The sequence below is a fragment of the Chenopodium album genome, chromosome 1 (genome assembly GCF_948465745.1).
Source record: "Chenopodium album chromosome 1, dcCheAlbu1.1, whole genome shotgun sequence".
Taxonomy (NCBI): domain Eukaryota; kingdom Viridiplantae; phylum Streptophyta; class Magnoliopsida; order Caryophyllales; family Amaranthaceae; genus Chenopodium; species Chenopodium album.
Window position 1 is genome coordinate 714265 of NC_137834.1, and position 26650 is coordinate 740914.

General features: G+C 34.4%; 4 protein-coding genes across 4 annotated transcripts; 2 read left to right on the plus strand and 2 right to left on the minus strand.

The window, feature by feature from the left end:
- Positions 1-606: 606 nt before the first annotated feature.
- On the plus strand, positions 607-6659 carry LOC145639165 (uncharacterized). The gene is made up of 5 exons (XM_081690336.1): positions 607-1069; positions 5365-5464; positions 5540-5675; positions 6154-6249; positions 6340-6659. Exons 1-5 carry the CDS (start codon positions 697-699, stop codon positions 6460-6462), a joined length of 828 nt encoding a protein of 275 aa, XP_081546462.1. The 5' UTR covers positions 607-696; the 3' UTR covers positions 6463-6659.
- Positions 6660-7717: 1058 nt separating this feature from the next.
- On the plus strand, positions 7718-14774 carry LOC145639174 (serine/threonine-protein kinase VIK-like). The gene is made up of 11 exons (XM_081690347.1): positions 7718-8247; positions 9740-9814; positions 10646-10762; positions 11181-11275; positions 11395-11515; positions 11656-11735; positions 12764-12823; positions 12996-13117; positions 13198-13283; positions 13361-13476; positions 14303-14774. Exons 1-11 carry the CDS (start codon positions 7924-7926, stop codon positions 14427-14429), a joined length of 1323 nt encoding a protein of 440 aa, XP_081546473.1. The 5' UTR covers positions 7718-7923; the 3' UTR covers positions 14430-14774.
- Positions 14775-16276: 1502 nt separating this feature from the next.
- Positions 16277-20875, minus strand: LOC145639194 (transmembrane emp24 domain-containing protein p24delta9-like). Its single transcript, XM_081690366.1, has 4 exons — positions 20518-20875; positions 20217-20426; positions 16645-16721; positions 16277-16568 (listed from the first exon to the last, which is right to left on the minus strand). The coding sequence occupies exons 1-4, from the start codon at positions 20719-20721 to the stop codon at positions 16424-16426; spliced, it is 636 nt and encodes a 211-aa protein (XP_081546492.1). The 5' UTR covers positions 20722-20875; the 3' UTR covers positions 16277-16423.
- A 162-nt stretch (positions 20876-21037) lies between these two features.
- LOC145639184 (uncharacterized) lies at positions 21038-25207 on the minus strand. The gene is made up of 5 exons (XM_081690355.1): positions 25138-25207; positions 24038-24173; positions 23824-23955; positions 22739-23206; positions 21038-22134 (listed from the first exon to the last, which is right to left on the minus strand). The coding sequence occupies exons 2-5, from the start codon at positions 24169-24171 to the stop codon at positions 21996-21998; spliced, it is 873 nt and encodes a 290-aa protein (XP_081546481.1). The 5' UTR covers positions 24172-24173; positions 25138-25207; the 3' UTR covers positions 21038-21995.
- Positions 25208-26650: the final 1443 nt, after the last annotated feature.

Genomic DNA, 26650 nt, shown 5'->3' on the forward strand with positions numbered 1-26650 from the left:
GGTTACCTTCGGCTGCACCGTCACAGTACAATTAATTAGGACATACTATCCCGACCAGGGTGCCTACCAAGAGACATGAATTTGCTGCTTCACTAGCTTTAGAGCTTTATGCCCCCTCCACTTGCAGCTCTTGGGTTCCCTTTGACAGCACCGTCACAGTTAATTAGGATATACTATCTCGCCCCAGGAACCTGCCATGACACATGAACTTGCCGCTTCACTAGCTTTAGAGCTAAAACTTGATAAATAAACGCCCGCACAATAATTGTAATAGCTCTCTAATACGAAGTACTTTTTAAAAGGTATAATAGATAGATAGGCGGATAATGTTTAAGTTACTCACTCAGGGGTTACTCAGTTAGGGGTTACTTAAGGGGTTTGATTGGAGGTTATTCAATTAGGGGTTATTCAAGTATTAACTCGCCACGGGGCAGAGAAAAAGCTTTGCAATTTATAATATGTGAGTATGTGACCTCTTTTAACCCGAATGTGTGCATTCTACACGCACCAACTCGTCCAACAATCAGGTCTTCTAAATCGGCCTGGCTCCCCCCACAAAACCCCACTTCCAAACGCCCCCTTAAACTAAAATAAAGGATCTACATCGAAGTTGCTTGTCAGTTGTCACTCCCTATTCCCTAATTTGAGCAAGAAGTTGTTCCAAAGAATTGGGAAACCTCTAAAGCAAGAAAAACAATGGATTCTCTGTCCTCTGTATCTCCGTCAATCATGCTACCACCACCACTCCATACTCTCAAACTTCCTCTCAACTACACCTTTCCTCCTCGCATTCACAATCGCCCCTTTCTCTCTCCTCCTCTGTCTTCCGATTCCTCGCGGCGGAATGTTGGGGTGTTGCTAGCTAGATCTTCTGACAACTCCGATACCCAATCCGGATTCAACGGTGATGGTAGTGACGCTGATACTGATGATGTCGAGGTTGATAAAGCTTTGCAGTTGGACGGAACTATCCCCGGAACTTCCGATGAGTTTGTTAAGCAGGTTTCGTCTCGTGCTTATGATATTCGCCGCCATCTTCACCAATCACTCGATTCCAGCAGCTATGATGGTACCCTTTTTTTTAATTTTTTGTTCAATTTAGTTTTGTTTGGTTTAATTTTGGTTTTAGTAGGTTTTGATTTGATTTGGGTTATATTTATTATTATGATTGTTGGAATTGAAAAATATTAAGATTTGGTTTGGTTTAATTTAGGTTTTAGTAGGTTTTGATTTGATTTGATTTGGGTTATATTTATTATTATGATTATTGGAATTGAAAAGTATTAAGATGTTTGTTAGTATTAGTATTTGATCATCTTTGAAACCTCTTGTGAAAATTCTCATCATGATTTGCTGGAGAAGACGAATTAGTGAATAACCAACTTATAAGCTCAAAGTGCTACTCCCATTGCTTAGAGAATAGAGCTCTGGAGTAAAGTGGATAATTTGAGATAATAACCTATTTATAAGCTCGAGGAGCTATTCCTATTACTAATTGATTTGAGAAAAAGAGCTTTGGACTAAAGTAGATAATTCAAGATGATAACTTGCTTATAAGCTCGAGGAGCTAGCTATTCCTATTACTAATTGATTTGAGAAAAGAGCTTCGGACTAAAGTAGATAATTCAAGATAATAACTTGCTTATAAGCTCGAGGAGCTGTTCCTATTACTAATTAATTTGAGAAAAAGAGCTTTGGACTAAAGTAGATAATTCAAGATGATAACTTGCTTATAAGCTCGAGGAGCTAACTATTCCTTTTTTTTTTTTTTTTTTTTTTTTTTTTTTTTTTTTTTTTCCGCGGCTAGGAGCTAACTATTCCTATTACTAATTGATTTGAGAAAAGAGCTTTGGACTAAAGTAGATAATTCAGGATAATAACTTGCTTATAAGCTTGAGGAGCTATTCCTATTACTAATTGATTTGAGAAAAGAGATTTGGACTAAAGTATATAATTCAAGATGATAACTTGCTTATAAGCTCGAGGAGCTACCCCCATTACTAATTTGGTTTTGAGAAAAGACCTCTGGACTAAAGTGGATAATGCTCCTCTTTCTTGATAAGTGCAGCCAAGACCCATTTGAAAAGGTCAATAACTGTACATGTGAGTTGTTCAATATGGTTAGTAAAACTAGTAGCTGTTGGGAGACTTGAGCATTTCTTTGAATTTTAGGTTTTGTTTTTCATCTGTTTTATTAGCATTTGATCAGGGAATTGTAAGTAGCTATGAATATGGCTCATTTGTTGATCTTCAGAATCAAGATAATATGGTAATGGTATGTATGGTGGTGTTTAGGTCTTTTATTATGATATTTGCATATTGCAAACTTTTGAAGTCGGGCTGAATTGTTGCCTTTGTTGGTTACCTCGAGTTTGATGTTAAAGATGGGGATCAAAGTTTTATAATTCTGGAATAATTCACAATAGTAAGATTTGTTATGTGATAAGATCACTTTTTTCAAAGAGCACAAATTGTCCTCGATGCTGAGATTTGAGCTGGTAGCCTATTAGGCACTTAGATGGAGTTATATTCATCATGGACTTAAGGCACATAGATCTAGAAGAAGCCGAGAATGTTTATAATCAATTCACAGCATAGTTTCTAATGAGAGGCATTTTTTTTTTTTTTTATTTGTTGCTACTAAATTGACAAATTATGGTTTAATTGCCATAAAGCAGAGAATCTTTGTAATTTTATTGAAACAAACTAGTAGAAGAATCAAAGGGAAGTAATGAGGTATATAAATCATTGGTCACTTCAGATTCACTGTTATGTAGAGTTTAGTTCCTCCAAGGGGTGCCTGAGTCATTGTTTTGAAAGTAACAATAGTTTGTTCAAGGATTACCTAGACACTTGGAGATCGACAACATTCATTAAAAAAATTCAGTTTGAGCAGGACTGTTGGACACATAACTCTGTCTGGTCGCATGAATCCACTCAATAAATGGGTCTACTTTGTTCTCTTCATCCTTGCTTCAGTCTAACCGTGTGTCTCAAAAGGATATCTGGTGAGAAGAAAAGTGAGTTGAGGGGAAGAACCTAATCCCTTCTGCATATCACACTTTGTGTGGGTTCTGGATCTTTGCATTACCCTTGTGACTTTGTTTCATATTTTTTAAATTATTGCCTAAACAGGGTGATGTAATTCATTCCCTCTCTTACATCTTTGATCCTTTCATTTTTGACATGGAGTCAGAACTTCTTCAATCGGATGATATTATGATGTTCTGCAACCTAGAAAGGCTACAACATCTTTTCTTATCTCTAGGTCCCAATGTGAACATTTTTTACATTCATTAAGTATTTTTATGGTTATCATTTATTGCCTTGTCTTGCTAGTATTTGTTATAATAAGTTGTAGAGGGGTTGTTAAAAAATTCTGAATGATATTACTTTGAATTCTCTACTCAAGTTTAAGTCTTTTTAAGGGAGTACTTTATAAAACATGTACCAATGAAGCGATAGTCATGGTATAACATGAAAATTATGACTAGTAGGATGTGGAGTTGGTATGGACTTGATATTTGAAAGAATACTAAGGCCAAGTGGTTGTATTGGGGCTACTATATAAAGGTTTTGGTTTATTGTAAGAATGAGTAAACTCTTATGCTTACTTGTGAGAAAGACAAGAAGACCGTGTGGGTTTGGAGTTAGTGGCAACCTGGTAGGAAGGTTAGCATATGACATATATACATAAATTTTCATGTGACTGGTCACACGGTGTGTTCGGGGTTACTCAGTCAGGGGTTACTTTGTTAGTGAGGGGTTACTTGGTAAGTGTTTTTGTGTATGTCAGCTTTTCGCAAAAGCTCTATTTAAAATAAGTGTATTCATGAGCAGCAACGATTCTTAGAAAGAGAACCCACAAGTTTGGTAAACACTCTGTGACAGTGTGACCAAGGAACCTAAGAAAACAATTCAATTCCTAATGACTCAATTACATGTGGCGAGTAATCAAGCTATTAGTCCTTTTGTCTCGCATGAATGCGTTCGAGTATCAATCAATCAATCAAATCCTTAATCCCATAAGTGGGGTTGGCTACATGAACCAAAGTTGATTATTCTGTGTAATCATCGACAAAGATTCTCCTCCTCCATCCTTTACGATCCAATGCCTGATTCTCATGCAAATCTAAAAACTTCATATCCTTCCTAACTCCTTCCAACCAAGTCCTTTTCGGTCTCCCTCTCCCTCGTTTAACCCCTCCATGGTCTCACCCTTCCACTCTTCGTATCGTTGCACCCCCGGGTCCCCGTCTTACATGCCCAAACCAACACAAACGGTTTTCCCTCAGTTTGTCTGTTATAACGCCCGGGTATATATCTATTATATACGAGCAAAGGTGTATAGTGTATTATGCGTTATGCTGGTAAATTTGTTGAATATTAAAGGCAGATTGGTAAATTAGTTCCTTGAAGGGCTACCTGAGGCATCAAATGACAAATTATGTAATCTTCTTAATAGAATTGATCAGCTTACTCTCCCAACTAAAAGCTAATCAAAGTGAAATAAAACGCTCATCAGTTCATATTTTCTTTCTACTTAATGTGCTCAATACAAGTCATATTGTACTAACTATAGTGCCTCTCCCCATTAATCTAATGCATTACATGATATCTTTCAGTTGAACATTGCCATACCTTTATAGGGCAAGTTGATGCACCAAAGGGCGGAGCCAGGGAGGGGGTGCTGGTGGAGGCCTGTCCTCGTGACCCAAATTCGTGGCCCGTTATATGCCCTAAGCTGGCACCCATATTTTATGTATATTTACATATTTTTTGTACATTATTATACTACCTTTGTTTTATTATAGTTGCAATACTTTCCTAAAATGGAAATGTCACACTAGTTACAATACACTGTAAAAGGAAGGTTTTTATGATGAAAATTGTACTATTTCTTTTATTTAAAACTCATAGCCCACTTGATTATACTCTTAACAACCACTTAACCCCATTTTAAGTGTTACTTGATGTGAAGTTCACTTTTCTTAAATACCGTGATAAAATGTGTGTTGCAACTATAAAGAAACAGAGGAAGTATGTACTTTGCTTTGCTCCAGTGGTCAATCATTTATGGTGATATAACATGCATGTGTGTCGATTATTAATTTAGAATTGAGCCATACAGGACATTGGAACACTAGAAAAGAGGCAACAGAGGTAGACTGCCAACTATGAATTTCTGTAAGAATGCTAAGTCAATGAAAGTGTGTTCTGGAATCTGGATGTTAATGTATACGCTGCTTTTCATAATGCAAGTGATTCAGTGGAATTCAGCAATAATGCAATATAGCTAGTGGATTAATATCATACATTGCTTTTCTGTTGCTTGAAATAATGTGTTCATTCTTTCTTCTTTAGTGCTGGATGATAATCCATGGAGGGAAACTACAAAACCTGTGTATGTCCTAACCCAGAAGGAAAACCAACTATGCACAATGAAAACTCGAAGGAATCGCAGGTTTGTGAGTCCTTCCCTTTTACCTCCAAAATGAGTTAGCTGTTTCCATGTTAACGTTTAGATTTCCTGTTACAGTGAAGTTGAAAGGGAGCTTGGGTTATTGTTTTCAAAGGGCCACAAATTGAGCTCCGACTTTGGCAGTCAGACCAAGCAGTCAAGAAGTGGCAAGAAGTTTCAAATGGTCGTTGAGGATGTAAGGGAGGGAATACTTGTAAGACTCTTTCCTACCTTCTTAAATTTTGTCTTGTTTTGTGTGCTATACTTGGGGTTAGTTTGGGTGTATCGTGCTTCTGAATCCTCATCATATTGAGACTGTGGATAGTTACTGGTATGCTTTGCAAGATATATACCTCCCTATGCAAGAAGGCTATTGTTAGCAAAACTGTTTGGTAATTTGGTACACAGAATTAGGCAGTTGTCTTTTTCTCAATTCATAAAGTATGCATCCAAATGCTGGAAATTTAGTAATTTACCTCCCAAACGTTGGGCTATGCATGAAAGTAACCTCATTGTGGATATGACACTCCAACAAGTTAAGGAGAAGAAAATTTAACATATGCGCCTTGGGCTCTGGCATGGATGAATTGTGACTGGGAAGCTTACTACTTGTCTCCAATGTCCCTTTTTGTTTTCTTTATTGTCTGTATGGAATTTTGTTCTTTCTAATATCAGCAGTTGTGCCACTACAGATATTTGAAGACCAAAATGAAGCGGTAAGATACTGTGACCTAATGCAAGGTGGTGGTCAAGGTTGTGAAGGTGTTGCTGAGATAGAAGCGTCGTCTGTAAGAAACCGAACCCTGTCCTTCCAATTGTACTTGTTCTACTTAACCACTTTCCGACATTAAAACCTGAAGCAAATATTTATTGTACAGGTATTCGATCTTTGCAGAAAGTCTAGAGCTTTGGCTGTTCTGTTCCGCAGAGGCAGGACTCCACCTCAGCCTGAAAGCCTCCAACTTAAATTGAGAGCTCGGAAGCGGTCCCTCGAAGACTAACATGGTTCATCTCTGCAGCATTGTATAGAAAGACAGACTTGAAAATTAAACATGTATACACAGATTTCACATCTGAATCCTACAGAACAATATAACATGATGTAGTATATAGTGATTATAATGTATATAGTTACACAACTATAAGTCATAAATCAATGTAATTATATTAAATGCAATCTTCATCTTCAATTTCGCCATTGATTCTCTTCCCCTGGTGGTGTCAAATATGCTTTGAAGAGTTGCTGCACTGTCAAAGTTGACTTTTCCCACATAGAGAGATCTGTAGTAGGATTACAACACATAGTAATAAAATACTCCCTAGTAACAAGATCATCACATGACTATATTTTTTCTTACGAAAGATTCATAATAAATTAACGTACAACACCTAATAAAAGAGTTGCAGTGAGATAAGAGTTCAAGTGGGATGCATCACTGAAAGCACTGTTTGGACGGAGCAAGCTAAAATGTCATTGTCAATTGTTTTTGCCACAAATTCACTAGTAAATTTATTCAACAAAATTCGCTAAGATTCTAAGAATGTGCTAGTTGCAGAAGATAACCATGATTTCATTGTCCTTTTTTCAATCAAGTTGAAAGTGTCTTCAAACTGTTCAAGTAGGGATTTGTAATTATGAATATACTATGAATCATGTTGTCATTAACTTTAATCACACACGCTTAACGTTGTAATCAGCTTCTGTTGTACACTAAGTATTGCTATACAATTTGATATCTTTTTATCACTTGTTTAAGGAGTTTTTTATTTTTTATTTTTTTTTTTTTTTTTGAGACAAAGGACTTGCGTTTTAAAAATATGAGAAAGGATAACAAAGATATTCAACTACATATGCAACTAAATAATGTCAAATATATAAGTATTGTCTATTGATAAGGTCTAGGAACTGAGAGAGAAGCTCTAACCACTTGAGCTATCCCTCACTCTCTCTTTAAAAGATTATACCTCAACATAAACTCCATATTAGATCACACTTCTTATCAATTACTCGTATTCATGTCCACCTTTTATATATAAATAATAAATAACCTTTTATATAATAAATAATAAATAATCTAAACTAAAATGGAGTCAAAATGTCAAATGCACTCCCCACTAAACAAAAAGTTGCAAATGAAAAGATAATTAATTTAATAACAAAAATAGAAAGAATCAAATCTAATCTAGTAATTATTCCATTTGACAAATTATTTAGGAAAAAAAAAAAAAAAAACTTGTACTCCGTATCATTTTAATTTCCTTTTAATTTTCTTACTAGAAAAAAAAAATACTTGTATCATAAATACGAGTCATTAAATAAAGATAATAAAAAATAAAAAAAAAGGGAAAAACAAAAAACCAAAACCAACAAACAGAATAACGGATACACACATTTTCCACTTCCCCCCTTTCTCCTTTCTCATTCTCTTCCTTGAAATCAATTCTTCCAGATCAACCGGAGAATGAGCGACGCCGGAGAAAGTTCGTCGGAATCACCTTCAATGGACGGAGCACCGCCGTCGACGGCGACCAAAGTAGTGGAGAAGCAAAAGGATAAGGATAAAGCTAGGGTAAGCAAGACGTCAGCAATTCTATGGCATGCTCATCAAAACGACGCCGTTGCGGTCCGGAAGCTTCTAGAAGAAGATCCTACCCTTGTTAATGCTAGGGATTACGATAATCGAACTCCTCTTCATGTTGCTTCGCTTCATGGTTGGATCGATGTTGCTAAGTGTTTGATTGATTTTGGCGCTGATGTCAACGCTCAAGATCGCTGGAGGAACACCGTACTATTCGATCTCTATTATTTAATTTTATCTCTTTTTTATTGCGGAAATTCAATGTTTTTGATTTGGTAATTATGCTTAATTTGGCAATTATTGATGTTGAAATTTGGTGTTCTTGATTGTTTAGTATGATTTTCGAAATTTTGGTAAATGTATGAATTTAGGTATTTTGATTGTGAATTTTGGAATTTGTTGAAGTTTCTTGATCGTATTGATAGAATATTAATTTTGGAATTTTAGCTGTCTTTTTTGGAATGTTGGAAGAACAAAGATAATTTGTGCCAGATTCTGTTTCTACTTTTGTAATTGCAGTAATATTTGAGAATTGCGGTTGCTTTTCGAATAAATGCAAAATTATGAGATACCATTATTGTTGGATTATTGATGAATTTGAGATAAGGTTCTTTTGTTATTGTCAACTTCGATTGATGAGATGACTACTAATGTCAATGCTTTTTAGAAAATATTTGTACCAAATTTATTTTAAGTGAACAAAAATTATAAATTCTAAAAGCTGATTTGCTACTAATAAATTCTCTCTCAACATTCTTTTTCTTTGTCTCTTAATTGTTGCTCAGCGATTTATTGACCAATTTGTCACGTACTCGATTTGCTTCTTTTTTGAATTTACTAACTAAACTTAAAGATCAAAATTATTAGAAGAAATGAAAAGAGCTAATTTTCTCTTTGAAGGCTCTCTCTTTCCTCCCTTTCCTTATTTATCTTGTCGAGTCATGCAGAAATGAAGCCAGGGGTGGGGATTCATAGAAATATTATTTTCCTCGCATAATAATCACTAATTGATTTTGGTTAATTTATTCAATCACTTTTTTTTTTTCTTTTTTTTTTTTTAAAATATATATTTTTAGATTTCAGTAATTCTAATGATTTTAATTTTTGATCAAGTTTCACCTTAAGCTGCTGAACTAATTGATTTTAATTTGAGGGCCTAAAGCTAACTTTTTTCTCTGAGGTTTTAATGCTATGTTATGTTATGAAATGCTATCTTTCACAATGTGCACTTGACCTACTTCAAGAACGTCTTAACTAGGCAACATTGTTGATTCCGCTTGTGATTGTTGCTGTAAGGTTAAAATAGCTTCTTTCAAAATTATTTTGTTAAAAGCTGTAATAAGTTTGCCCCTTCCCCCTTAGTTGCTTCTGGTGCTTCTTTCAAAATTGTTTGATTAAAGCTGTACAAAGTTTGCTTCTTCCCACCTTAAGTTGTTCTAGGCAGAAGCCTAGTTACTGGCATTGGTTTAAATCTGTAATGATATGGTGTAGTATGGTACAGGGAACGATGAAATTTGAGCCATTGAATTGGATTCTGAAGGGTAAAATTCTTGACGCCTAGACTAAAGCGTCACTTTTATTACATGTCATATTGTGATCTGGATGCTGCTGTTTCCTTTGTTGTTTTTCTTTTTTAATTATTATTTCAAGAAGAAACTAGCTGGATTGCATTTTAAAATAGATTCTTGTTTCATGACAGCCTCTAGCTGATGCCGAAGGTGCAAAAAAACATGGAATGCTTGAGCTTTTGAAAACATATGGCGGTTTATCTTATGTAAGTTTAATTCCGGCACATTTGTATGTCCTCTTTATGAATTTGGCTTTATTATTGTAGCTACGCCATGGTGTATGTGCTCTTCAGATGGAAATATATATATATTTCAATTATCTTGTGCACCTTATCCTATGAATTGTAACATGCCTTTTTGGTTCTTCCCTATCCATTGACATGTTTAAAGTATTTCTGTTTGTGAATTCCTTTTCTCAGAAAAGTCATTAGCCCGCCATTAGAGACTGAAATAATTTGAACTTATGAACTTGTTTTCTTTGAAAGGTCATTAGCTCAAATTAGAACTTTTTTTAATATTATGAACTATAGAACTGTATGAAATGAAGCTACCTTGAATATGAAAATCCGTAAGAGTGGATTATGTGGTTCGCAAGCGTCATTTTAATTTGTTTTTAAGTTCGCTTTGGACTTTTTCACAAACTCAATTATGTCTATCCTAAAGTAGTGTGAAGTACCAAACACAGATGTTTGGAAGTTAAATTTTCTCATTTATGTGGATGTTATATAGGTACTAGCCGGTAATCACTGTTACTTGTGCATTGTAGACTATTGAGAAGAAAACTCCTTTGCTTAAAATGTCAATAGTGTCTCTTATTGGAAGCTATATTTCATCAACATTATTGCTTTTCTTGTGTCTATCTGTATAGAAATTGTGATAATATTTTTGTGACTCAAACTTGTCATTCGTGGACAGAAGCATGGATGTCGATTGTTTGCATTTCAGTGTTACTAATTTGAGCCTCTGCTCTGCTTTGTTTGGATTCATGTCATAATAGTTAGTGATTTCCATGATCTCTGAGTGATTTCAATTTTCAGGGACAAAATGGCAGCCATTTTGAACCAAAAGCTGTGCCCCCACCCCAACCAAACAAGTGTGACTGGGAGATTGACCCTTCTGAGCTGGATTTTTCGCACTCAGCAATAATTGGAAAGGTGTGACTCTATCTTTGTATTAGTGATAAGTAGCTTCAGACCACTTGTAATAATGTCTAGTTTATGATTTAAAAAGGTTAAATTTTTTACAGCTTATCTTTAATTTTATTCTTGCTGTTCCTGTCTATGTTCTGGTTGAATTAATTATTAGTTTATTACCCATTGTGATGCTCAATGGACATGAAAGATTGAAGATGAAATTTAGCTTTAAAGAATTGACCACTTCACAGCTCCTAAAGATAGAAATCATCTGAACCTTAGGAATATTGTCAACTTGATTGTAATCAATTGTACCAATCTTAGGCTCTTCTTGGTTGTGTTATTAATTTTTCAAGTCAATGCTGCATATGCATCAAGGCGGTTATTTTCTAGTACTTTCTTTGTTTTGTTTGCCTTTGATAATATTTGATTCCTGCAGGGATCATTTGGTGAGATTTTGAAAGCCTACTGGCGAGGAACTCCAGTTGCAGTTAAGCGCATACTTCCATCTCTTTCAGATGATAGATTAGTCATGTAAGATCAAATTTCAAAGATGGGATCTTTTCAGATGAGCATGTGATGTAGACAACTCTATTATTGTATATTATTACTAAAAATGCGTACTGGTTTTTACTTCCATTTTGCTTCTTCAGTCAGGATTTTAGACATGAAGTCATTTTACTGGTGAAGCTTCGTCATCCTAACATTGTACAATTCCTTGGAGCTGTGACTGAGAAAAAGCCTTTGATGTTGATCACGGAATATTTGAGAGGGGTATATTGCTTGCAAATATATATCTATACCTGCTTCATCCTTAATGTATTATATATCTATACCTGCTTCATCCTTAATGTATTACTGACTAGCTGTTGATTATGATTATCCATATATATATCTCTCTCTCTCTCTTCTAGGGTGATCTACATCAGTATCTTAAAGAAAAGGGAGCTCTTAGTCCATCAACAGCTATAAATTTTGCATTGGACATTGCAAGGTATAATAGAGTTTTGTTTGGTGCCATTATCCTTTTACAAGATCCCACATGAGTATATATTAATATTAATATTAGATTCTGTAAGCATTGGTATCTCTAAAGATTATGAATAGGACCATCAATTAGAATCAAAGGGAATACTTTTCTTAAACTTCCTCCGTTTTTGTTAGTTGACATGTTTCTTTTATCACGTTTTCCAATGCACAAAGTTAGCTATTAATATCTATAATCGTCAAGTAAAAATTATAAAACGTTTATATTGATAAAATATACATTGAGACGATTCAAATAAGATCCCACATGTATACGTTTTATCATAAATATAAATCACAAAACCTAGTCAAAGTAAAGTTTATGAATGGTGTCAAAAGTCAAAATGTATCAACTAAAAAATATCAAAAGAAGTAATATTTTGAGACTGGTAGAATAAGTATTATGATATATTATTACCAAATAAAAAATGATCATTATTATTAGACATGTTTTATTATTATATATGTAGCAATTATATTTGCTTCATTCTAATTAAATTACACCAAGAGTGGAGTGCATGGAGATTTAGAAAATAAACAAGAATCGAAAGAAAGGCTAAATTGTCCGGTTACCCATGTGATTGCAAGCATTGGAAAGCAACAAGTATTGACAAGGGTATATTGGAATTTTGGAAAGCAACAAGTATTAACAAGGGTATATTGGAAAGCAAGTAGTTTTAACAAGAGTATATTGGGTGTGTGCAGTGTATATTTGTATATGGAGGTATACAATTTTCTAAACGATGCAATATTTAAGTTTTCTCATATGGTAAATGGTGAAAATGTTTAGAATTGATGAAGTATAGCTTATTGATGGTCTAGGATCAACCTTTAAGACTACAAAAACTTAAATTGCGATGGTCAGTAATGGACAATGATTATTTAAATCTGATATCTTTATCTTGGAGACCTTATGATGTTGTTCTTGTGGTTAAATTGTGAAATTGGTTAATCTCACATCTTCAATTCTTTTTTTTTTTTTTTTTTTTTTGGCAGAGGAATGGCTTATCTTCATAATGAACCTAATGTCATTATCCACCGAGATTTAAAGCCAAGGTTAGTGCAGTTGTGTTTTTCACTCTATTAGGGGTGAGGGCTTGAATTGGTCACACCTATGGAATATTTTACATTGTGCATGTAGCATACTTCTGTATGTCCCCTATCTTTAACTCCCTAGAAGATGTGGTTGACACTCATTGTAATTCTTGATAACCTTTATTGCTTTCAGGAATGTTCTCTTAGTCAACTCTAATGCAGACCATTTAAAAGTAGGAGACTTTGGACTGAGCAAGCTCATCAGGGTACAACATGCTCATGATGTATATAAATTGACTGGGGAGACAGGAAGCTGTGAGTAATTTGTACTTTTGTATTTGATGGTATATTATCTATGCATACTCGTTCTTAATGGTTTGATTGAATAAATACAGACCGTTATATGGCTCCAGAAGTTTTCAAGCATCGGAAATATGACAAAAAGGTTGATGTCTTCTCCTTCGGCATGATATTATATGAGGTGAGTTCATTTTATTGATGTTGAATGGAAGTTACAGTATATTCAACTTTATTCCTCATAAACTTGTATTTTCTCAGATGATTGAGGGAGAGCCTCCCTTGTCAAGTTATGAACCATATGAGGCAGCAAGATATGTGGCTGAAGGACATAGACCTACTATTAGATCCAAAGGGTTTGTCCCAGATTTGAAAGAGTAAGTTTAACTTAAAGTACAATATTCCCGAAATCTATCATTTTTCTACCCATTTGTGTATTGCTTAACCTAGGAGCTTTCAGCTTACAAGTTTGTCTTTTTTTCTGACTTCAATTGTTTGAATTAAATGACCTTTTGGTTGCTGTGGTCAGACCATGTGAGTGCAATCTTATTTTATTCAAAGAGAGTTTGTGTGTTGGGGGGGGGGGGGGGATCTTGGAAGTTTACGTGTATCTAATATTTGGGCTCTCATTTTGCTATTGCTTACTGTCCATTGAACCAAATGTTTATTGTCTGCTATATCCTTGTGTCCATACATTATGTTCCTGTTGTCTTACTCTGTTTTTCATTATTTTTCACTATTTCGTTTGGGCCTCTTTTTTTTTATTTATTTTTTTCCCTGCGCGTGGGGATTGAACATGGGCATTCTTACCTAGGGTGGATGCTCGTGAATCATGATTCTTATTGGAGGGAAGGAGGGGGGGGGGGGGGGGGGGGGGGAGGTTGGTGCTGTAGGAAGTTAATGTATATTTTGCTGTCCAATGAACCAAATGTTAACTTTCTTCGTCCTTCTGTTCCTAAGTTATGATCCTGTTGTCTTGCCCTTTTTTTTCATTGTTGTTTACAATTTCGCTTGGAATTTCATATTTGACTGTATGTGGGTGGAGATGGGGGTGGGGATGAACATATTCTTACCTAAGGTGGGTGGTCATGAATCATGATTCTTATCTGGATTTAGACGGTGATGCTGTGTATTTCTACAATGAAATTTGCAGATTTTGAGCTTTTTACTTGTGATGCTTAATGTCTTCGGGTGTTTATACAGGTTAACTGAACAGTGTTGGGCTGCTGATATGAACCAGAGGCCTACCTTTCTGGAGATTCTTAAGAGACTTGAGAAAATTAAGGACAATCTTCCTGCAGAGCATCACTGGCACTTTTTTTCTGGATGACAACTCTGCATTATGACGCTCATGGTCTGACAACTTGCTAGTTATTCATGCCAACATTGTTGATGTCCAATTCTGGCTTAAGGTATTGCCATTTCTAGATAAATAGTCCCTTGTTCATTTTGAAGAGTGCTACACCTGTTTATTAGCTTCAATTATTTTTAATCGAATCATTAGCTATATCAGATTCTAGCCAACACAACCTTATTCAAACATTATAGGTTTCCGCCTCCAATTATTCATTCTGATTCATATCTGCCTTGGGTGGGCTTATTGTATGACTGGAAGTGTATACCTATAAATTACAATATTTTTATTTTCTTTGTATATTGTATTATTTGTGTACTACACTTGTAATTTGCTATTTGACTTCTTTTTATTTTATTTTCATATGCCTTGTAAATGACAACTGCCTTCTTTGGTAGGATTTAAGAAGATAAAGTTAGCAGCTCTTAGACTGTTGTGCAATTGCATAAGAGTTCTTATTTTTCTGCCTTCGCTTGCTGTTATCGACATTTTGAAAGATGATATTAGTCTGAAGGACAGCTATAAATGTTTCTTTTGTAAATATAAAACACCTACTTTACGAGAAGACCCATTGTATTTTCTAAAAGTTTTGATATCTAGTCTTTCACTACCAAAATGATTGAACATGCTACCAAGTAAATTACTCTCGTCCTATATTTCGCTCTGACTTTGGAGTTTCAATGAAGGGGTTTGATCTTTGTAGAAGCTTAGAAAGAATCTATTTTAATTTTCAAGTGTTTAAACCCCTCTTAACTTCAACCAGCTGCCAGTTTTCTTTTCCCTTTCCTTTTATTTAATCCTAGGAACATAAGATTAGTGTTTTGGGAGAAGCGTAAGGATGAATAAGACTGTTGCATTGGAGGCTATCCAGCTCGTCATCGTGGACGGGGGTGTTGGGGTAATATCGTGTAAGCATTGAATTTAATGTCTGTGGAGAACACCTATCAAAGCAAAGTTCTTGAGGGCAGACAATTATTAAAATTTAACCTTTCTTAAGTAAGAAATGACTTCCTCTGATTTAAAGGTTCGTTGCGCAAACCTCTAGTCCTCTACATAATAGGTGTAGAAGCAGCTCCTACTAAAGAATGGGAGCATTTTTTTTATTTATTTAATTTTTTTTTTACAAGGAGCAAATGTTTAGTTAAATGACAATTGCTTAGCACTATTTCATTTCATTTACCATTTCCAAATTAAAATTGAGTATTAATACGTAAGGAAAAAGAAAGAGGGGAGATTAACGGCACTCCATTCTTGTTTCATCTATTTGCCTTTGTAGTTTTTTTTACACAAATAGACGAAGCATTATATTAGGCTAGTTGCCAAAGTTTGCGAAACGATCCCCGGCTAACATCCCACCACAGTGAGAGTAACCATAATAATGTATGTAGGTTCTGTGGAACCAAAAATTACAGACCAAAGTAATTCCCAAAAAAGGAAGATAACAACTAATATGGACAAACACTGCTAAACCAAAGCAGGGGCAAAAAATCTTCCTTCCCTCCGTTCGTTCTCCCATCCATCTTCCTTTGTAGTTGTTTCAATGCACATGTTTGAACATAAACGTAATCAACTACTCCTTGTTAAACATAGGGTAGTATGCACTATAAAGAAAGGGGTTTACGTATAAAGGGCTAAAAGTCTTAGGATCATACTGTCGGCATTTAATTTACAAAAGGTCTATGTATGACAAAGTCATATTAACATTCAAACACACGTTTAAATATATACTGATGAACACGTCAAAAAAAGGTATATACAGATGAATATCAATTAAAAACAATTAACCCCTAATACGATGAAAAGATCATATCGACAAATGCCAATAAAAACTAACAAAAATACTAATGACAAAAAAAATGTCAAAAATATTCATTGAAAAACATACTCCGTGAAATTCAAGTGGATTGACTATTCGATAGATAATATTACATTCTCGAAAATTTTACAGTAATGCTTTAAAATTAACTAACTTATAACAACTTTTTCCTCTCGAAGAAATTCTTCAAGTAAAAATATTGCAAACCAGCGACAGTTGAACAAACAAGAAATGAAAGAAAACCCAACCAATACATCCTAGAGTTGGTTGTTCTATTCAAAGCTTGCATCTCTTCTTCCCTGTAGATCAAATAAAATCTTTTTTAGCAATCTACATAAACCTTTATTATTCGTGTAAATTCAAAAGGAAACTCACCTATCACGGAGGTAGAACATTTCCTCATGAATGGAATTTACAGTATCCATTAGCTTCTTTAACTCCAATTCCATGACCTGATAAGAATAAATTTAGGTTTAATTTTTACACATTTTTTATAAGAAAATAATAATAAATATAACAAAAGTGAACAAGATAATTACAATTTCCATCATTTAAAGAGACTTAATTGGTGAAGAAACTTTTGACAAGACATGGCAAGTAATTTTACAATATACAACAACTCCATACAAAAGGTTCTTTGCTGAATTTTAATCACATAATTCTTACCATGATACGTAACTTTAAGTCCTTTCAAATCAAGATAACAAAATAACATTGATTGAATCATTTTTTGATTGAATGTGAGAGAGGTGAGGCCCAAACTTTCTGATAATGGAAAGAGCAAATGATTTTTTTTTTTTTAATTTCTAAAAAGTGGATCTTTTCTAAATAAAACACTGTAAAAACAACCTGCAATAAACAATAAAAGAAAGTGTAAAAACTAATTCAAAGGTGTATATTAGTTTCTCACTTTCTCTTGCCCCTCTAATGAAAAAAGACCTTAAAAAAAAAATTCAGTTTCAAAGATGCCAAGTGTTTTAAGCTTTTTCCTCTATTAAAACAACCAAGCCCAACGTGTACAATAATTGTGTTCATGCATAAAAGGCCAAAACAATACTTGGAGCATCAAACACGTCCCCCTTTGTATAGATACATATGTAAAGCAATATCTCTAAAAACAGAAAAAGACAATAATGTATAAAGAACAAGGGACGATAGTAAGCAGCTATAACAACTTGCAGAAAAAAAATAAACTCTCGCATAAAAAATGTCCTCCTTTCCTTTATTTGACACATGATCATTCAAAAAAAATGACAAATATAAGATAACTAGGAAGGATCTAATAAACTTAAAAGTTAAACAAGAACACTAGGATGTTGGAAGTATCAATCAAGCAAAGCACAACATTCTCAAACAGTTCCTGCTACAGAACATAGCAGGTTCCCCTCCCTGTAATGAACTGACTTAGGGGAGGTTATTAAAGGTAACTTAGTATGTTAGTAGTCATCAAATTTAGCATAATAAGGAAGAATAGGCAATGAACCAAAGATGCCACCTGTGCACATGAGACAAAAACTTAGTCTCGAAACATCCTAGGGATGAAGGATGTAAATATAAAAAGGGAAGAGAGATATGGAGAAAGGAGGCAGAAATTTGTATTAAAGGGAAACCTTAACAGAGTGATAGCCTCAAGCTATTTTGAGTGTGATAGCTTCAAGCTATTTTAAGTGTGATAGCCTCAAGCTATTTTAAGTGTGATAGCCTCAAGCTATTTTAAGTGTGATAGCCTCAAGCTATTTTAAGTGTGATAGCCTCAAGCTATTTTAAGTGTGATAGCCTCAAGCTATTAGTCCTATCATTTTGTAACCCTTCCACCATTATTAACCAATATTAAAGCTTCCATCTTTATTAATTCATATTAAATCAATATACAAAAATCAGATTATATTGTTCACTCAAAGAATCAATCTTTTCCTCTCTATTTTCCTGTTATTTGTGTGAGTTAAGTTAGCAGAAAATCCAATTCATTGCACTCTATTATGGATTTCTGACCACATTCTCCATAGGGCCCTCTGATCTCTTCCTTAGACGAACTCAGATTATGGAAGAAGGAGAAGAAGGTATCACCAACAACTGGTTTTATTTTGGCATAGCTCATGATGTTCATATTGATCTATTATACACTCTGCATCTAGCATTGGGTCGACCTCATACAATAACTATCCTAGCTCTACCCTATCTTATGTTTCATATATTCTGGAACAATCACAAACACTTTTTTGATCATGGATTGACTAGCAGAAATTCAATGCGTAATCTCAGCATTCAATGTGTATTCCTAAATAATCTCAAATATTTTGATTGGCAAAAAATTTCAGCATTATTTAGCCCAAAATACAAGATATAGATCATCCAAAGCATTGATTAGCATCATCCTTGTTTGCAATGGCAACAATCAAACAATAGATATATATACTCTAAACACAGAAATCCATAATGAGGTAAGTAAGAAGTCAATCTTGACCCTATGAGGAATGATCCTTTAAGATTGTTGGGTTTCTCGATAAAAGCTATATTAACCCATGACTTTTAAAGCCAATGGCCCTGTCCAAAAGGAGTAAAGCCCTTTGATGTTTGTCCCAACTCAATTGCCGTTGACCACTTCTACTCAAAACTCCAAGCAAATGCTCAAATCTAAATCAGCAGCACCATTAGCAAACCCCTACAGTTTCCTAACAAAAGAGAAGCGTTTTAAGGCAACTGAAGACCATCTCTCAATCTATCTACATCCATCCAGAGAAGGGTTGGAGACTTGTGCAAGCTAAATCCAAGGAAGCAACACTGGAAACTCATATTCTCTTTGCATGTAATGGAAATAGAATTTTATATCTCAATCCCTATATGATAACAATTGATTTGGGATCACTCTTAAGGAATGCAGCTCAATTTTAAAAACCATCTCTCCCTAAAATTTAAAAATATCTACAATACCACCGCAGTATTTATGGAAGTCTTATTACGTATCATTGACACTATGGTTGAATAACAATGGTGAAGGGAAAGAGAGAGGAAGGAAAAAGAGGGAATTAAAAGGGTGATTAGGGAAAGGAGAGAGTGACATTCCATTTTACTTCATCTCTCCAACAATAGAGGAATTTAGTTTATTAGAGGGGAAGGACAATGAATCCCTCCATTTCCTTTCCCTTCCCTATGTCATATCCAAATAAGAAAAAATATATCCTTTGCTTTTCCTTCCCTCCTTTACCATCCAACTATTCCTATCCAAACATACATAAGGGTTACATGGGAACTTATAAATGTTGAAAATGTCCTAATGTTTGAACATGTAGCCAATTACGGGACAAAAATCAACTTCTTACCAAGAGCATACATAAAAATTGTCAATTTACAACGATAATTAAGTAACCATGATCATGACCCTAACTGCCACCAAAGATAGAATCTTGAAGAGCTAGATGGTAGATCTGAATACATAATGACCTCAGAGTAAATCAACTCGAGCTATACAATTGCATAAAGAGCTAATTCTCCCACCCAAATTTTGATGAATTTTTGGTAATCAGGTAACAATGCAATGCATAACCCTCAATCTCTCATCCACAGTACAACATTAGCTACTTTGGCTAAGCAACCAGAATGATCAACACATCGAAAACTCACAAATCTAGATATACCGAATATGAGTCCCAAGCCCCATACTCAACATAATAAGCCTTATTCATAGTCAATTCATCATCATCCTCATTCCAATTTACCCTTTTCGCCACACGAATTGCAACAACTAACTCATCAAATAGAAAATACAATATAATTAAATACGAGTCCCAAGCCCCATATTCAACATAATAAGCCTTATTCATAGTCAATTCATCATCATCCTCATTCCGATATACCCTTTTCGCAACACGGATTGCAACAACTAACTCATCAAACAGAAAATACAATATAATAAAACACAACTGGAGCACTATGAAAACAAAATTTACCTCAACAGTTCCCTTCTTAGCAACACTACCCCAATCCTTAGCAGCAACACCAGTCTTCCAATCAAAATCAATAGTTACAGTAACAGGCGGATTATGCTCCGGCGTCCAAAAACACGCCATATAATCCCCTGACTCCACAGCAGTATACGCAAACTGCCCTGATTCCACATGATCTGCAGTGTGATAGTTATTCCCATACGCCGACGTCACCTACAAACACAATCAAATCAAATTAGGGTTTCCAAATCACAAAAATTAGGGTTTCCAATTCACCAAATCAAAAATCAAAATCCAAAATTACCCGAACAGTGACTCTGTGAGTATCAGGCAAAGGATAACCCTCATTGGGATTGACGATGTGATACTTTCCGACGGTCATGGAATTGCTCTTGATATCTTCGGAAATGCATTTAGTATGGCCAGATTGAAGATCAAATCTAAGGGATTGGGTAATGGTGAGCAAAAACCCTAGAATTACGAAAATTTGTAATGACCTTTGGATCATTTTCGCAGAATTCTAGGGATTTGATTTGAGGAATTTTTCTCTCTAGAAATTGCAGCAGCTCATAAAATTGCGTCGAATTCGCAGTCGATATAGAGGAGAGAGAATGAATTGGGGGAAAGAGAGTCAAAGGAGGAGAGTACGAGGGAAGGGAGAGCCTTTTTTCTTTGTTTTTTTTTTTTTTTTTTTGAGTAATTAAATAAAAAATAAATTAGATTTGTGTTGTAAACTAGAAGATGTGATTGGAGATTGGAGGAATTGTAGCTTACGTGGTGTGTTCTTATTGGAAGGTATACGTTATTTTGGAGGACTTTTTTTTTTTTTTTTTTGACAATGGAGGATTTTTTTAAAATCAAAAGCCATGAAAAACTTTGACCTTATTTTGAGTTTTTGATGGGAAATTTTTTTAAGTTGTAATAAACTAATTATAATTAATTATACTACTCGGTAATTTATTAAAAGGTTTCTTATTAAAAAAACATTCTCCAAAATTTCATGCAGTTATCTAATACTTTGTATTCCTTTTGTTTTATTTTAAGTGTTACACTTTTATAAACTAATTGAATTTAATATATGAGTAATAAAATGTCAGTTAATACGGAATAGATCGCATCAATTAAGATTTTGATTAAAAATTCGAAGCTAAACTTTCAAACTCGTATAATCTAATAATTTTCTAGTATTTTTTGTTTTATTCATCATGATGTCGTATTGTACTCCACTTTCTAAAACTATCACTAAAAATTCATCATAATGTCAGCTCTAGTACAAATTTAATTTGCAATTGAACTATATATTAACCTAGCCTAACTAACTTTAGATTTGCCTATATCTAAATTGTCATTGACTTTAAAAAAAAAATAAAAATAAAAAATAAAAAAATTGTCATTGTTAGGCTTTAAAAGAAGAGGTGAATTGATATCTTGTCGCCACCATCCCATGCATCTGACCACAACTGCCAGCCACCACCAACACTCCATGCATCACTGCCTTCAGCCCGCCATAACCATGCCACCTCGCCACCCCCACTAGACCTCTCCTGCACTTTCCTCTTCTCTCCACAGCCACCACTACAGCACCTAAACCAAACCACCAACACGGCTCCACCAAAACCTACAACTAACCACTGAATGGCAGAGGGGTTGGTTTGTGGATTCCACCAAGGCTTCTGCGATATAACAAAGAAAAAAGGAGGAAATGTTCTGAGATCATAAAATCAGGGCAAAAATTCTATAACATTTCCTCTACCTTGTGCTTAGAAACTACAATTCGTGCCATCACGGTAGGACAGGAAGCTCCATTTTGTCAAAGGAGAACAAACTAACTCGTCCATCATCTACATGACCAACTTTTATGGGAAGTCCATTGCTTTGTCTCTCCAGCACTTTGATATCAGATAGTGAAGGTGGATGGCCACTGAATATCACAATATCAAATTGAATTATCCAATGAACATATTTGGAAAATACCACAGTTCGATCACTTCATGTCTTATGCAATCATGTAATATTATCAACTATGATTCCTTATCTTCTACAGAGTGTATCATTTAATCATCTTCCAATGCAACATTTATAACTCATAAAGAAGACAAAATTGTTATTTTCAGCAGTCACAAAGAAAAGATTTGTAATTTTGGGGTCAATTAAGCTAACATAATCTACAAAAACATTATAAAACTTACATCATATATGGTATGACAGCATAATAGCATATGTCAACATAATTATAAGGAAACATAAGCCCATAAGGCAGTAACAAATATTTTTTAGAACCCTCTGAATCCCAAACTCTCTGACCGTAATTTGACTACATGTAATATTCCTAACGATCCTCACGTATTTGAGATAGAAGTACATGATTTCTATGTAATATAATATGGTCCCATCTATTATATGACAAGTATGAGCTAGAATTTTGCAAAGCTTCACACTTTTTGAAATTTCATTGGACTCGATAAGAAAAATTGCGAAAATTCCAGCTATGAAAAAAAACAGAATAATTGTCCAGAAGCAATTACCTGGTAGGATAGACAACAAAATTTGGATCTCCAGGGCATGTCTTCTTGAACTGGCTGTTTGGAAGATAAACTTCATAAACGGGTAAATGGGCAATAAATTTTGATTCTTCAGGAAATGTCTTCTCAAAATAGTTCGGAAGAGCATCTTCAGAAATAGGACTTGCTTCCTCGAGTTGTAAATTTTTCAATGACTGAACAATGGAAGTCCCAGCAACTATAATTTGTGTCGCATTGTTTTTTTCAGATGTATTATCAGGAACCAGTGTGCAATTCTTTATGCTCTTCAGGCTCCATGGAGTGCCAAGCCTCCCTACAATGTAGCCAAGAGACTTAAGATGCTGATATATTTTGAAACCTTCCCAACTGCAACCACTCTTATCTTCTGCAACTTTTGGATAGATATCTCTTAAAGAAAGTGCAGTATTTTTATCATCAACAAGAAGCAATGCCCCTATTTGTACTAAAAACCTATCATATCGAACACTTATCAGAGACTCAAACAGATACAGGTAAACATCTTTAATGAGGACAACTCCATACATCTGATGTGTCAATAGCTTTTCCTAAACGTCAGCTGGATTAAATTTATTATAAAACACAAAGCTTATTGAACACTGCTAGCCTATATGAACGATGATCATATCATTGTCCGAGAAGCAATTTCGATAAATATCAGTGACTATGCAAGAGGCACTTTTTAGTACATTTAATAAAAGAAGCTTGTCAGCTTTGATATAAACAGATTATGAATTTAAAGATATGAGTATACAAATTAAGAGTTTTCCTGTCAAAAGCAACATGCCTCGAGAGAATATTAAAGTTAGCATAATACACATGGTACTCAGTCTCACACCAAAAATAATCTACCTTAAATCATTAAGAAACTTCAGCTGTCAATGGGGCCAAGATTATTTAGCAAAACAATCTCATAGAATAAAAGGCAATAAATCAAAAGGAATGCACAAAAATCCAATTGACATTTGGCAAAGCAGTGAAAGGGAATGAAAAATAAACGCATCTTTGTTAAGGGATATACTATGGTAAAAAAATAAACTTTGGCCAAAAAAGGTCATCAGATAACTTACAATGTCTCTTCAATTGATAGATATATCTTTCCATTACGATTGATCCCCATCGATTTCAACAAATTGCCCTTGTGTTTCATGATCTCAGCCATACCCATTTCATCTTTCCAACAAGCCTTAAAGACAACACTCCTATAATAGAAAGATCACACGCTGTTTAGTAATTCTGAGTATATTCAAAATTTCCCAACCTTCGCATATTGGAATACATAACCTGAATTGCAATCTGGTTTGGGAACCTGCTTCACTGTACAATTCTTCATCCGCAGAATCTTGTGAAGAGAACTCAGAATCACTCAATCCTTCTACAGAAGTTAACAACTCCTCTGCCTCCAATCTACCATCCATAGCTGTAATTATCACCGATGTTGCAAAAACACAATAACCTAGTTCAGGCTAAGGGTCTCCAAATCAGATCAAGTTAGCTCATTGTAACAGACCTATAAAATCTTATGATGGATCAACGTTGAACACTTGAACATAAATTTAATCAACGAGACAACATGCAGGCAAAAGACTTTACATAGCAATTGTAAATACAGAGGGAATACGATTTTGATTGTTAAAGTTATGTTATTTTCTCTAAATTTGTGGGTTACATATCAATGCTATTATTTTAGACGACGTATGGCTATTCTTGAATGATAATATTTTCTTCCCGTCAAAAAAAATAAAATTACAGCAATGCGAAATCCCATAATCAATACAGTACACATCACACATCTCCACCTAGAATGTTTTTTAAAAAATCACAAGAAACTAAGCATCCTAAAGCCTATCATTTCCCACTGCAATTTCTTTAAACCGGTCGCGATTTCATCTATATTGTACTTAATTCTCACTTTTAGGTAGGGGGTGGATCTTGTTAAGCAAGATTGCAGCTCAATTAGGAAAAACTAAATTAAAATTACTTGCAATTACAGTGGATATCAACTGTATCTGAATTAATCAAATTATAATTACTAAGGGTTTAAAATAAATCAGCCTAATCTCGTGATTCAGGACTATTGTAATTAAACTAAAAGAAATGCTTGATGATTGAAATGAATAAAATAAAATTACCCGCACTTGAAAATTAAATGACTAAATTCAAATGAAATAATGAAGAGTTAAGTAGAATGAATTTACTTACAATAAATTGCAATGACTAAAAATTGGAAAAATTGGCATGCCTTCCAATTTTTAGATCAAGTAACTAAAAATATAATCCTTATTTAAGTTATAATACGGAGTATAAATTAAAGTAGCTAAATAATCTAACAATATAAATTAAAAAGTGAAACTTGAATACAAATAGCGTTGAATGAAACTTACCGTGATTTGCAGTCGGCGCCGGAGAAATGGTAGCCGCCGGTTTTGAGGGTTTTTGAGAGAGAGAGTCATGTGTGTGAGATCTGTGAAGTGATGACTTTGTATTTATTTTTATTTTTATTTTTTTATTTATGGTCCTAAGAGACCAGTTCTCAAACACAACTGGTCTCTTCAATTAATTGTTTTTTTACCTGTTTTTGGGCCTTGGGCCTAACAGAACAGTTCTCAAACACAACTGGACTCTTTAATTAGCTGTTTTTTTAAGTAAAAAAAGTAAGTAGTCCGTAACCCCGTTTTTTTTTCCTTCACCTTTTTCTCTCTCCTCTCTCTCAAGTTTCAACAGTAGAAATACCAAAATCAAGATTTGGAGAAGACAGACTATACTCAAATTTCAGGCAGACCTTCAGTATTCATTCAGGTAAGAATTCTAAGTTTTTTTTTTTTTTTTTTTTTTTTAATTATTTTTAAATTTTGTTTTGCAATAATCGATTTTTATTTTCAATTTCGGCTGATTACTATGTAAGGAAAGATTGTTGAATGATTAACAATGCCCATAATTTTCTATTTGTTTCCGATTAGTAATAATTTACTGCTCATGTATTTCTGTTAATTTAAGTTCCAATTACATTTGAAAATAAACCTATACTTGTACAATTTTTCGTTCAAGAATCAATTAAACTATTATGTGGTACGATTGATTGAATCTAACTAGTAATTGTTATAGAATAGTAATTCCAGAAATCTGTGTTCAATCATTCATCAAAGAATGACTGATTACAACTTAGGAAAGTCCATTTTGAATTTTTCAAGCTTTTTCTCAACTTTGTAAATTATATTCAGAAAAGATTGCCTCCCATCTATGATGTATGCCAATGTCCCTATTGACCCTATATGAACAAAATCGTTTTGCTTGTGTTTGTAGCACACTAGTTACGCTGTATCCGCTGTTTTGATCACCATTTGTAGCATCAACTAGCTTATATAGGTTCATCTTGATTGCGCTCTTAGGGCCTGTTCTAATAGACTGAAATCAGTTGAAATGAACTGAACTGAACTGAAATGAATATTTTATAAGAGAAGGAAATTAGGAGCTGAACTGAACTGAAAATAAACGTATGAGAACAGGCCCTTATTCTACTTCCGGGGTAGATGGATGAGATGGTTATGTTCAGGCTATGTATGAGTATTTGTGTTGCTGAACGTTTTTTTAACTCATTGTGTACATTTATGAGTTTGAAATTCAAACTTATGCATGAAGGAATGTAGCCCTGCTTAGCATATGAATTAGCTTCATTACTAATATCTTATAAGGCGGTACTTTTATCAGAGGGAGAAATGTGTGAGGGTTTTTTTGTGAGAAAATCCTATCTTAATCACTTGTTGTAACTTGTAATTTAATCAGTCCAATTCTTTTTGTTAGGTTCTTATTGTCCACCCTCAATATAGGAGTTTAGCTTCCCCTTAATACTTCTCCATTGGATGCTAAGACCATCATATCTTCCCCCGTCTTTCATAG

Coding starts and splice junctions, on each gene's coding strand:
- LOC145639174 (XM_081690347.1), top strand. CDS start 7,924: ATGAGCGACGCCGGAGAAAGTTCGTCGGAATCACCTTCAATGGACGGA. Junction 12,824..12,995: donor CACCGAGATTTAAAGCCAAG/GTTAGTGCAGTT, acceptor TATTGCTTTCAG/GAATGTTCTCTTAGTCAACT. Junction 13,118..13,197: donor GACTGGGGAGACAGGAAGCT/GTGAGTAATTTG, acceptor GAATAAATACAG/ACCGTTATATGGCTCCAGAA.
- LOC145639184 (XM_081690355.1), bottom strand. CDS start 24,171: ATGGATGGTAGATTGGAGGCAGAGGAGTTGTTAACTTCTGTAGAAGGA. Junction 23,956..24,037: donor CAAACCAGATTGCAATTCAG/GTTATGTATTCC, acceptor TTTCTATTATAG/GAGTGTTGTCTTTAAGGCTT. Junction 22,135..22,738: donor TTTGTTGTCTATCCTACCAG/GTAATTGCTTCT, acceptor TGTGATATTCAG/TGGCCATCCACCTTCACTAT.
- LOC145639194 (XM_081690366.1), bottom strand. CDS start 20,721: ATGATCCAAAGGTCATTACAAATTTTCGTAATTCTAGGGTTTTTGCTC. Junction 20,427..20,517: donor CTCACAGAGTCACTGTTCGG/GTAATTTTGGAT, acceptor TTGTGTTTGTAG/GTGACGTCGGCGTATGGGAA. Junction 16,569..16,644: donor ATGTTCTACCTCCGTGATAG/GTGAGTTTCCTT, acceptor TTTGATCTACAG/GGAAGAAGAGATGCAAGCTT.
- LOC145639165 (XM_081690336.1), top strand. CDS start 697: ATGGATTCTCTGTCCTCTGTATCTCCGTCAATCATGCTACCACCACCA. Junction 1,070..5,364: donor CGATTCCAGCAGCTATGATG/GTACCCTTTTTT, acceptor TTTCTTCTTTAG/TGCTGGATGATAATCCATGG. Junction 5,465..5,539: donor AAAACTCGAAGGAATCGCAG/GTTTGTGAGTCC, acceptor TTCCTGTTACAG/TGAAGTTGAAAGGGAGCTTG.